At 52.5% G+C, this 12,426-nt stretch overlaps 2 protein-coding genes across 2 annotated transcripts in view; one reads left to right on the top strand and one right to left on the bottom strand.

Annotated features, from left to right (window-relative positions):
* LOC135888071 (zinc finger protein 850-like) overlaps positions 1–2,773 on the top strand; it is a 29,397-nt gene extending 26,624 nt beyond the window's left edge. The window contains exon 5 of the mRNA XM_065415885.1: positions 2,100–2,773. Within this exon, the coding sequence (XP_065271957.1) occupies positions 2,100–2,773 (674 nt within the window). The remainder of the gene's footprint in view (positions 1–2,099) is intronic.
* The window catches only part of LOC135888153 (zinc finger protein 721-like), a 202,873-nt gene that overhangs the window by 175,119 nt on the left and 15,328 nt on the right, over positions 1–12,426 (bottom strand). The gene's annotated exons all lie outside the window — the stretch shown is intronic.

The following is a 12,426-nucleotide window of genomic DNA, read 5'->3' on the forward strand; positions in this document are numbered from 1 at the left end:
AGAGAGCCCTCTACAGGGAAGTCATGCAGGAGAACTATGAGATGGGGACCTCGCCGGGTAAGGGATTCCTGTCCCCTCGGTTATTGGAAGCTAGGGGAGGGGGCGTCTGTGATGTGGCTTGTGGTGCCTTAGATTTCAAGGCTCCAATGTCCCCAGATCCAGTGTGAGAGAGACTTTACTCTCTTTGCCTTCTTCCATGAGATCAGGGAGTCAGAAATACAATGGAGAGGATTATTCATTCCCATCCCAACGGCTTTCAAGGGGGCAGAAGCAGCGCGTTGACCTGCCTGTATTAATTCTCACTCACACACAGAAGCCCTGTCCCCCTCCCTTCCTGGGACTAGCTCCATCTGTGAGGAGGGCTCTGGAGACTGAGGAAAAGGCAGGGGGCTGAATGTCAGCAAATCCCCTAGAGTGCCCAGATCCTGGAAGCGCCCCCTCCAGACATCTGCCTCTCCCAAGGGGGCTCAGTGACCGTGTTCCTGTCCGTTCAGAGTCCATGTCCCCCACAGCCCAGCACAGGGCCAGGTTAAAATCAAGGAATGTTCTTTGTAACACATCTGACCTCTTCCAATGCTTGACACACCCTGATCATGCCTGGTTTCCCCCCCCCCCTTCGCAAGCCTGACCTGATCTCCCGGCTGGAACGAGGGGAAGAGCCGTGGGTCCTGGATACCCAGGCCTCCGAGGAAAGGGAGATCCCAAGAGACGCCCATGCCGGCGAGTTGTCAATGAAATTGATGCAGAAACCATCTGAGGAGTGAAGGGAGAAGCTGGGACTCCCACCAATGTGTTGTGAGCAAATTGTTCCAGTTCTGCCTCATCTCACCCAGGTCAGGGCTGTATCCAGATTATAGAATCATAGGACTGGAAGGGCCCTTGAGAGGTCATCTACTCCAGTCCCCTGCACTCATGGCAGGACTAAGTATTATCTAGACCATCCCTGACAGGGGTTTGTCCAACCTGCTCTTGAAAATCTCCAATGATGGAGATTACACAACCTCCCTAGGCAATTTATTCCAGTGCTTAACCAGCCTGACAGGAAGTTTTTCCTAATGTCCAACCTAAACCTCCCTTGCAGTAATTTAAGTCTATTGCTTCTTGACCTATCCTCAGAGGTTAAGGAGAAGAATTTTTCTCCCTCCTCCTTGTAACAACTTTTTACATATTTGAAAACTGTTATCGTGTCTCCTCTCAGTCTTCTCTTCTCTAGACTAAACAAACAGTTTTTTCAATCTTCCCTCATGGGTCATGTTTTCTAGACCTTTCATCATTTTTGTTGCTCTCCTCTGGACTTTCACCAATTTGTCCACATCTTTCCTGAAGTGTGGCACCGTGAACTGAACACACTACTCCAGCTGAGGCCGTATCAGCGCGGAGTAGAACGGAAGAATTACTTCTTATGTCTTGCTTACAACTCTCCTGCTAATACATCCCAGCAAGATGTTTGCATATATCCTCGTGGTGGTTTTCACTCATGGTTCCCCACCCAATGTTACCGACAGCTGGCATGAGCTTGCTATCTGGTATCTGGTACTCCACCATCCACCATAACTGGATTATTCCTCCTCATCTTCCAAGCATGCCTGGAGTCTCTTTGTAGTCTCCATGCCTGGAAGGTGAGAAAGAACAACCCACTTGATCATGGACCATCAGATGTCCACTTTAGAAACGCAGGAATTACAGACAATTGGAATTTTACCTTTCTCGATCTCCCCAACAGTTACTGTGCTATGTTTCTCCTTTTTGATCTTCCCCTTTCTTTCCTTCCACCATGGCACAGTGAATAACCCATCTTTGATTCTCTCTCCCTCTGTTTCCAGCAGGTGATGGGAGGATGAGTAAGAACAAGGAGGAGAATTCTCAGCAGGAAGCCGCTGAGGAAGTGGAACTGCACAAAACTTTATCAAGAAGATCCAAAGGGAATTTTTTCCAGAGTCATAAGCAGGGGAAAGCCTGGGAGATTCCACACAAGTCAGAGAAGTGGCAGGGAAACCAGCCAGGGAAGAAAGTGGATAAAACCACTAATTGTAAGGGAAATGGCAAGGACCTCGAGGAAACCGCAGCCCAGCAGAGAATCCACAGAGACGAGAGAAAAAACACATGCACCAAGTGTGGGAAAAGCTTCAGTCGTAGCTCAAACCTTGTTTCCCATTGGAGAATCCACACAGGAGAGAGGCCGTATAAATGTAGCGAGTGCGGGAAAAGCTTCAGTCAGAGCTCTAACCTTATTTCCCATCAGAGAATTCACAGGGGAGAGAGACCCTATAAATGTCTGGACTGTGGGGAAAACTTCAACCAGAGCTCAGATCTCATCACACATCAGAGACTGCACACGGGAGAGAAACCATATAAATGTATTAAGTGTGGAAAAACCTTCAATCAGAGCTCAAATCTTATTTCACATCAGCGAATTCACAGTCGAGAGAGACCCTATAAATGCCTGGAGTGTGCGGAAAGTTTTGACTGGAGCACCCAACTTCTTAGACACCAGATAATCCATACAGGAGACGGACCCTATAAATGCTTGGACTGTGGGAAAAGCTTTAGTGACAGCTCAGCCCTTATTACACATCAGCGAACCCACACGGGAGAGAAACCCTATAAATGCCTTGAGTGTGGGAAAAGCTTCAACCAGAGCTCCACCCTGATTAGACACAAGAGGACTCACACGGGAGAAAAGCCCTATAAATGCTCAGACTGCGGGAAAAGTTTCAATCAGAGCTCGAACCTAATTACGCATCAGAGACTCCACTTAGGAGAGAAACCTTGAATGTGGGTGATGCTTCAGTTGGAATTCAATCACGTTCGCCAACAGCAAATTCAGACAGGGAAGAGAGCTCTTAAATGTCCTTAGCATGGAAAAGATTTCAGCTGGAGCAAACAATATACTGGACATCAGCAACTCCAGCAGCAGTTGAACCTGAGTTGTCAGTGGCCCTCTGGTTCTGCCTGGTCTAAGCAAATCCCAGGCAGAGGAGGAGAAGACCCAGGGAAGGTCCCAGAGCACCCACAGAAAAAAATGACTGGGTGCTTACCACCAACTGGCAGCCAGCTCCCCCACCTCGCAGCACCTCCTGCCCACCAGCGGCTCCACCGATCAACAACTCCACCGCCCTCCAAGTGCCTCCTGCATGCCCTGGATCAGCTGTTCCATGGTGTGCAGCAGGCACCGGGTGAGAGGGGGAGGAGCAAGGACTGGATGTGCTCGGGGGGAGAGAAGAGGCAGGGCAGGAGTGGGGGTTTGGGAGAAGGGGTGAGGTGTGGTTGGGGCCTGGGGTTGGGCACCCTCCAGGACAATTGGAAGCTGGTGCCTGTGATCGTTAGCATCACATGTCTCGTTCCCAGGTATTGTCACGTGGCTGAAGAGCATTTATTTCTTTGTACCTTTTTTTTTCTTTTATGAACCATAATTAGATTCTAAAACAAAGCTGGAGCATGGATAGAAAAATGAGTTCTTGCCGCTTCTGTATCACTTGGGGGGGGGGGGGGGGAGGAGCTGCCCTCTGGACTCAGCGGCTTTGTTTTCTGCTTGAACCTTGAGCATTTATCCCCCAATTCTACTCCACCTCCCCAAGCATCCCATGACCCAGCGTTCTCTGCTCTCCGTGCTTTTGCATCATGTGTTGATTACTTTGAGCCTAAATCAGACTCACCAGGGCTGGAAATGAAAGTGTCACAGACCAGGAGGGGGAATTCCAATGAATCCCAAACCCCATGGGTGATCCTTCTCAGCTTAAGTCCCAGTTTCCATCTTACAGTAAAGCAGCCTGCCGGATATTTTCCTGACAAGCTCCGGTTGTGTGCAGATGGGAAGGTGGTTTTTTTTCTTTCATGCTGATGATGCTAAAGTTCTGTAGATAACATCGCTAAATAATGAGGCATAAAGGGAAGGAAGTTTAGCTGGTTTAGAAGAGAACACAGGGAAATCTGTTCTCCTGAATTTGGGTCAACTGCAACATGCTCCAGAATTTCACATGATCTAAACCTGAAAGTGCATTATAACTCCCTGTATTCTGTTTTTCTCTTTCCTGAAGGCTGTTTTGTCACATACTTGGATATTAGTTTTTGTTTGACGGGGGGGGGGGGGGGGGGGGGGAAGAAGTTGCATAGTTTTATTGTGGAAATTTATGAGACAAATGACTATTTGGCACAATATCCCTTCATTGTTTTTGCTTTTTCGTCACTCTCTGCCATGAGATTTTAATATTGGTTGAACAGTTCATCCGTTAGTTATAAATAACTGATTTTCAAGTAACTGCTGACACAAACAGTGATGGGCACATGTGAAAGTCATGGAGAGGCAGAGCCTGAAAAGGGGAAAGGAAGGTAACTGCCTGATCCCAGGGGTGAGGTAATACCCCAGGTAGGAGTGGGAGAGCATGGGAGGTGGGGGATACAGAGCTAGGAAACTGCAGGGTTTGCTCCTGAGAGCCAGATGGCCAAGGCTGAGAACTGAGAACTCACTGCACTGCAGCTAGAAAGAGACAGGAAGTATCTTAGAAGTTTTAAGTGACTTTGTCACGTTCTCCAAAGGGAATGACGGGGTGACCCCCGGATTCCTGAAAGAATGAGACTGAGCAGAGCCAAGAAAGAAGCCGGGGACGGCAACAGGCCAGGCCAGCCCTGAATTCAGGCTGGTCCCCATCACTGAGGCCCAGCGGGCAGTAAGGAGCCTGACAGCGCTGGTCACCCCTTCCCCAACTACCGTAGTGTCTTGCGTGGGGACGACGGAGACACTGTCCGCCCCACTAACCAGGGGTGTCTGCAGTGGGGATAAAAGCTTCTGCTGGGATTGAAGATGCCGACGCTTCTGTAAATTCACTCCGTTCTCTGGATTTCCTGCTCCCGGAGCATTTGTTCGTGGGACTGAAGCTCAGCATCGCTCACGGATTCTCTACACTTTCCCACCCTCTTTAAAAAGTTGCTGTCGCTGGCATCGGGGGGAAGCGGGAGCAGCAGGGTGCTGGGATGGGGCCCCGGGCTGAGCTGGGCCCTGGGCTGAGCTGGGCCCTGGGTGGTAGGTGGGCTTAGCTTTTATTTCTTGCTTTGAAATAATAAAGTAGAATTTACGTTCTCAAACTCCCAGAGTCCTTTGCCACGGATAATGAATAAAAATGGCCTTTAAGGGACACAGCCCTGAGCCCCACGGACTGCAGATCAGGCAGTTGCCAACTCAGTGAGTTTTCAGGTTTGTCTCTAGGTGTGTAGGGAGAATCTCTTGGCTCAGAGGAAATCCCTTCCGGCAGTCATTTCCCAGGCGCTGGCCTCCTGCGGGGGGAGCGCCGATCAGCCTGGGGAGCGGCCGTGGGGACAAATGATTGGGCGAACGAAGAGGGTGATTTGTAGGGGGAGGCACAAATCCCGCCACTCTCTTTTTCCGATTCCAATGAAGTATGTCAGTGGAGGGGGGTGTTGCCCCTTTCCCTCCGTAAGCATCTGTGTTGTTAGCGCTTCCAGGCTCGCGGCACGCAATGGTCCCTTGGTGGACGACCCTGGTTCATGGAGGGCTTGTACCCCAATGCCGTGTTTGGAGCACCGTTACTTTCTTCTTGGCGGCGGCAGGGTCCAACTAGGTTTCCAAAAATGGTGTCTGGAGGGTCTCTCTCCCACCGATAAGGTTTGTCATCAAGGGGTGTGCTGGCCCCCCAGAGCACAGCCCGACAGGGTGATGGTTGGAAAAAGGACCGCGCCTCCGCCCTGCCCCCTCCCACCCACCCTACTCCGCTAGTTGCCCCCCGCTGCTTTGACCCACATGTGCTCCCCACGCATTGTTCCAATATGTGTCACTGCGCCACTCAGACAGCGCCACCTGCTTGGGGCCGAGGGGGTGGAACCTGGACGCGCCCTCCAGAGCAGTTGAGAGGTGTTGCAGCAGCAATTTATGCCATGCCAGCCCAATGCCCAGCCCTGATGGAGGGTAGCAGCAGGTGGGCAAGGAGGGGGCCCGGCATTTGAGTGAGACAACACAAGGGCTAAAGGAAGCCTGGGGGTGGGACAACGGGCAGGGACACCAAGTAGGGGGAGTGTCCCCTCTCCTTTGCTCTGGATCATCACCCTTACTCAGAGGACCGGGCTAGGAGACTGTCTGCGGTGGGGAGGGGGGCTGCCCACACCGTGGGGTAGTAGCCACCATTGGCGTTGTCAGATGGTAGATGAGGGGGGAAACCCAAGCAGGTTTGGTCACCAGCAGTGGCAGTGCCGGTGCCGACCTGGGTGGGGAGAGTGTTTCGCCTTCTTGCCAGGCCAAGGGACAGCCCCTCAGGACATGGCAGAGGACACGGCTCGAGCCTGCCCTGATGAGGCACCTGCCTGGCAGAGATACCAGCAGGGACAACACAAAGGACCCCTTGGGACTCACTTCCTCACTGTCATGGGCGACGGGAGAAGTTTCCCTGTGGGGAGGCTAGGCCCCTGCCCCGCCCCCTGCCCCGCCTCTTCTGGCCAACGCCCTCCCTCTTCCCACCGAGGCCTCACTCCCACTCACTGCTCTCTGCCCCCCTCTCTGGGGGTGGGAGGAATGAGAGTTTGGTCGAGGCCATGGAGTGGGGGGCTGAGAGCTCGGTCCCGGCCAGAGTCGAGTTCTCAGCCCCGTCCGGGACCACGGAAGAGCTCTTGGCCATGGCCGGAGCTCCAAACCCAGAGCCTCTCCCTTGTTCTGCCCTTTCCCCCTGTGGCCCCGCCCATGGCCCCAACCCATTCCACTGCTCCCCTGAGGCCCCGCCCCCCCATTTCCACTGTCTCCCCCCGCTGGCCCTGAGACTGAGCTCCTGCCCCGGGACCGTGGCGGAGGGAGTCTTTTTTGGGGCCCACAAATTGGCTGGGGCCCCTGGGCATGGGCCCCATGAGCCTGTGCAGTAATTCACCACTGCTTCCCCCTCCCCCCAGCTGGGTGCAATCACCGCAGAAGAGGACTTCCTGATGGGGCCCTTCCCCTTTTTGCTTTCCTTGGCCATTTCTGCCGGCAGCAGAGGTCTCACTGGTGGCGGGTAGCGTCAGCAATAGAGTCCTTACCTGGGCCAGCAGCTGGGAATGAGCGACAGGGGATGGATCACTTGATGATTCCCTGTTCTGTTCATTCCCTCTGGGGCACCTGGCACTGGCCACTATCGGAAGTCAGGCTACTGGGCTGGCTGGACCATTGGTCTGACCCAGTATGGCCGCTCTTATGCTGCCACCAGTGTTGCAATAGGACCAGCGATGGTGGTGGTGACCACAGGGGAGAAAGCTGAGGGTTGCTGGGTGTTCCCCTCCCTCCGTCGCCTCCCCTTTCCCCATGAATGAAGCTGCTGGAGCGGAGGTGGGTCAGAGTCCACCATTAAGAAATGGAGGTGGCTCAGAGTCCACCACCAGGTGGATGGACCATCCATTGGTGGATAAAGTAGCGGGGCCAGGGAAAGTAGCCTAACGAATCCACCCCACTATCAGGTGATTGATAGATTCCAAAGCCAGAAGCAACCTTTGTGACCACCCAGCCTGACCTCCTGCATAGCACAGGCCAGAGACCTGCCCCAAAACAATTCCTAGGGCTGTCCTGTTAGAAAAACATCCAGTCTTGCTTTCAAATTGGCGAATCCACCATCCCCCATGGTAAATTCTTCCAATGTTTAGATAATCTCACCATTATAAATGTGTGCCTTATCTCCAGTCTGATGGGAGAGGGAAATGCAACAGAAGGGGATCGGCACCTCTGGTTGCACTGTGGGAATGTGTGAAGGGGGGGGGTGACATGAGAGGGGATCAACTGAAAGGGTCAGGGCTAGAGCTCAGCATGAGCTCACAAGCCAGATAAGGCATGGACGGAAAGCCGGGAACTGCACAGGACTGTGGGAAAGACACTGGAGAACTGTGGGGAAGCGTGGGAGGGGAGACCCAGCCCAAGGCGGCGGGGAGGGGACCAGGGGGTTCGCCCGGGCAGAGTGGGGCAGCAGATAGGAGGGCTGGGAGGATGAATGCAAAACCCAAACTGCTGGGGAAAATTTAAGGAGGGGGAAACAGCCAAACAAAGGGCAAGAATAGGGCAGGGTAAGGTTGGTAGCGTGAGCCACAATCTCGGAGCGAAAGCAGGACCATAGATTGGAATGGTGGGAAGAGTGGAAAGGGAATTGCAGACTGCTGCACCCCCCTCCCCCAAAATAATGTTTATAATTGAAATACCATGAATTTCAAGACAATAAATTGGGTGTAGGGAGGTCAAAATAACAGTGTTAGGTCTGCTACAATTAAGGTTTAGCCCAGCTTTCTGTTGAAAGATCTGCTAGTATATGGGCTCTAAAATCCACCCGGTTACTTGCCTTGCCTTGAAATTTGGTGTGCATCACGGGGGCACTGGGTAGCATTAGTGAGCCAAATTTGGGGTCATCTCACCAATGGGTTACTGAGATACAGGCCCCACCCAAACCTTTGCTTTGGCCTGCGCTGGAGCCAGCAGTGTCCACTGGAAATTATCTGCAGCAAAGTGTGAAAAACTGCTCTCTGGCTTAATTTGCTATTTAGGGTGTACTGAGCTTGCTCACATGAACTGAGCATGCTCAGGAACATCTGCTGAAGCCACTGCCCTTCACCCTGCCCTTACTTGGCATAAGATTCTGTGGACTGCTTTTTACAGGGGTTAAAAAGAGGCAAAGGGGGCAAAACAGAGGAGAGGGGTGGCCAGGGCCCGGGGGAAGAAATTGACTGGCTGGAGAGTGGGAGGGGGGTCAAGCAGCTGGAAGCAGGGTTAGAATAGGGGTTGAGGGGCAAAATCAGGGATGGGGGGGGGGGGAGGAGCTGAGGTTAAGCTGAGGGGTGAGGCGCTGCCAGAAGGTGACAGAGGGCAAAACCCCGGCACAGGCAGGGCCAGAGGGGTAACCGTTACCCCGGTGGACTGAGACACCCGTGTTTGCAAAAATAGGGTGCGGGGGGGGGGGGGGCACAGAGGAGCTTTTTTATTTCCCCTCCCACAAAACAGCATGTCAGCATGGGCTTCCCAGGGCTGGGTTCTTAAAGGCACAGGCATCCCAATGCCTAGCCACTACCGCTCCTCTGTCTGATGTAACCTACTGAGGTGCTGCAGGAGACTTGATCCAGTGAAATATTTGACATAGATCCCCTCAGAAACAAAAATAACAGGAGTACTTGTGGCACCTTAGAGACTAACAAATTTATTAGAGCATAAGCTTTCGTGGGCTACAACCCACTTCTTCGGATGCAGAAACAAAGAATCCCTTATCAGTGTAGCTGACTGCCTAAAGTCTCATAGCAGTTTACCAATTTGTCTTATCTGCGGCTGGGATTCCCTGAATTGCGTTCCCGTCCTTGTAATCCATTATTTTAAATATATATTACATCAGATCATCGTTTTTTACACCGCCTTACCTAGCAGGAACTGCTACTGGTAGCAAATTACGTCAGAGGGCCGTTTTTCACCCTACACCGGCACTCCAGGTTGGTTGTAGCGGTACTGAACGGCAGAGGAACTAGTTGCTTGCAGCAGCTTGGCTGATAGGATTGTGATATGAAGAGATCTGGGGATCCATTTGAGGCAACTCCCAGAGCGGTGACCGTGAGCTGAGGAAGGCTGGGTCGGAGCCCCCTCCTGCGTGTGATCAAAGGAACGCACACGTACCTTGAGGGATCCAATACACCTCATTTCAATACTTAGCCATGTAAGTTGCATCAGTAGCAGGGCACAGGGGGGTCTTCTTGCCCTAGGGCGTGTCAGCAATTTGACCAGGCTGTAAGTGCTACTACCTTAATTTGGATGGACTAAATAGGCCCCAAGAGTCAGCAGCGTTAGCATCACCGTGTCACGGTCCAACGTGAAGAGCTTTACAAGGTCTGGAATACAGAGACCTCGGCCTGCGTCGTTTCCATGGCAACAGCCACCGTTAAAGATTTTTATAACCCCTTTTTTTTAAAGATACAAAAAAAGAAGGGGCCAAAAACCCAGTTACCGTGCAAAGTGTTAAGTAACAACATCCCTTATTCACTGAGAGAAGAGTGTTTTATAAGGAAAATCCCCTTTAGACAAGGGAAACCCCCTCCCACCCCCCAAAAACCCTCCAGACCCATAGAAAGGTCTGAACCCCCAGAGTCTGCCAGCTCTGGAATCTGACCTCCACAGTGCTCAAAGCACCTGCCTGCTGCATCCACCAAAGGCCATTTTTACCCAGTATTCATGAGAAACTAAATTTGACTTTATTATTCCCAAGCGGGAAATCAGAAGTCAAAGCCCCCCTCCCCACCCAATGCCCAGCCCTGCTTGGCATGGTGCATTTTAACCCCAGCCCAGCCCTGCTCCCGCAGGCACCAGCAACAGAGTGACCTCTTACAGCGGGTAGAAGAGGAGAGAGGATCCGAGAGACGCCCAGGATCTGGTCACAAAAGCAAACTCTCTGCAAGCAGGAAACCCAGGAAGCAGCATCTCCAATCCCAGCTGAGACATTCGTTGTGTGTGTGGGGGATAGACAAGGTAGGGAAAGCTTCCGTCATTCCTGCCCCAAACTCCTGGCAACACAAGTGCCCCATTTTCCCTCTGCAGGCCAGCGATTTGCACACCCCAGCCCTTAGGCTCCCTTGGGGCAAAGCAGAGATGACCCGTGACTGCATCTATAGAAATTGTTAGCTCCCAGAGTTCTGTGCTGGCCCTGGGGCACAGGTGCCTCCGAGTTGTCTGCCCACCCCGCTTCATTACACTCGACTTCTGGACACCCGCAACACACACAGATTCGCTGCAAAGCAACGCCCCCTCCCGTTCACTAGCTTCACCTCAGTTCAACGCTCTCCCTAGCACACGGCATCTAGTTGGGTCTATAGCGTCACCAAATAGAAGTTTATTTGCTAGAACTTTACAGTGAAGATTCAGAGAGAAGCAAGTATAAGGATGGGAAACGTATGGTTACGATAAAGGGAATATATAAAACGCCATCTCAGGACGCTGCTTATTAACAAGTTTCCTTCCCATCTACTAAGGCATTTCTCACCCAACGGTCAGTCCGTACAACGCTCATCCAGAGCTGGAATCCACTTGGAGACACTCACGCTGGCAGACGATCGCCTCCAGAATGGACACCGTCTTGTGCCTTTTTTCCCTTTCACGCGGTGCCAAACCGTATGTCTCTTTTGAGACCCAGGGCGTTTCGTTAACTCCAGTTTGTCCCCTGTTCAAGGTCTTTTTCTTGGACGCTTTTGTGCTTTGTAAAGGCCCACACCCGCGCTTTGTCTACACTTGGCTGGGCTGGGCGGAAAGATGTCAACTGTTCTCACTCTAGGCTGAGTTGGCTCCGAGAGCCACCCCGCCCCAGGTGACCAGCTTCATCTCCAGGAGCAATATTCTACACCCTTAAAACATTTCCCATACATACCTCCAGCAATAACCACGACAACTGCACACAACCCCCTTTGGTGAAGTATCGCGAAGATGGTGATCGCAGAGAAACATTCCTGTCTGGGCACGTTGAGGCAAGTCCCTGGGTATAAACTTGTAACTGTCTACCCGCGTCTGTTTTCAAACTTAAGGCACTTGGGTCACAGCTCTTTGTTGCCTCTGGCCTCGGTGATGGGGCTCACCCTGGATTTTGGAAAGGACAGGCCTGCTGACTTCCCCACCTCTCTTCTCAGCTCCACTCAGCCTCCTGGGAATCAGGAGCAGGGCCGGCTCCAGGCACCAGCACAGCAAGCAGGTGCTTGGGGCGGCCAATGGAAAGGGGCGGCACGGCCGGCTCTTCGGCGGCAAGTCCCTCAGTCCCTCTTGGAGGGAAGGACCTGCCGCCGAATTGCCGCCGAAGAAAGAAGCAGCGGCGGCAGAGCAACTGCAGAAATGCCGCCGATCGTGGCGCTTTTTTCCCCCCCTGCCGCTTGGAGTGGCAAAAACGCTGGAGTTGGCCTTGATCAGGAGACACCCCCATCATTTCCTTGGAGGGTTTTAGATTCACCTTCTTGTCTCGCTGGCCCCCATGCAGTGAATGCCGTCTCAGCTGTCTGGCTCTCAAAAGCAAACCCTGCGGGATTCTAGCTGCGTCTCTCTCCCCTCCCACCCTGCCCCATCCGACTGTATCTTACATCTCTGCCAGGGGTCAGACGTAACTTCCTGCCCCGTTTCAGCCTCTGCCTTTCGGACAGCGACTCTCACATTCGCCCATCAGCGTTTGTGCCGATGGCTGTTTATAGTGATCACTGTTCAAACAACGCTAACATCTCAGGGCAAAGGCTGGGGAAAATGCCTAGGTGCTGGAACTTGGGCTGCTGGCTTGAAGTGGTTTCCATCATATACAGGGTTTATAAGCTGGTTCAATGGCTCTCAGCACCCCCGCTGTACAAAATTGTTCCAGCACCCCTGGGAAAACGGCAAAAAATAAAATAAGAAAGGGCTATACTGGCATCTGGTCAGTTGCCTCATGAAGCCCCCAGTAAATCTGCTCTACATCCTGTCATGTGACCAAATGG

This window comes from Emys orbicularis, chromosome 13 (genome assembly GCF_028017835.1).
Source record: "Emys orbicularis isolate rEmyOrb1 chromosome 13, rEmyOrb1.hap1, whole genome shotgun sequence".
NCBI classification, from domain to species: Eukaryota; Metazoa; Chordata; order Testudines; family Emydidae; genus Emys; species Emys orbicularis.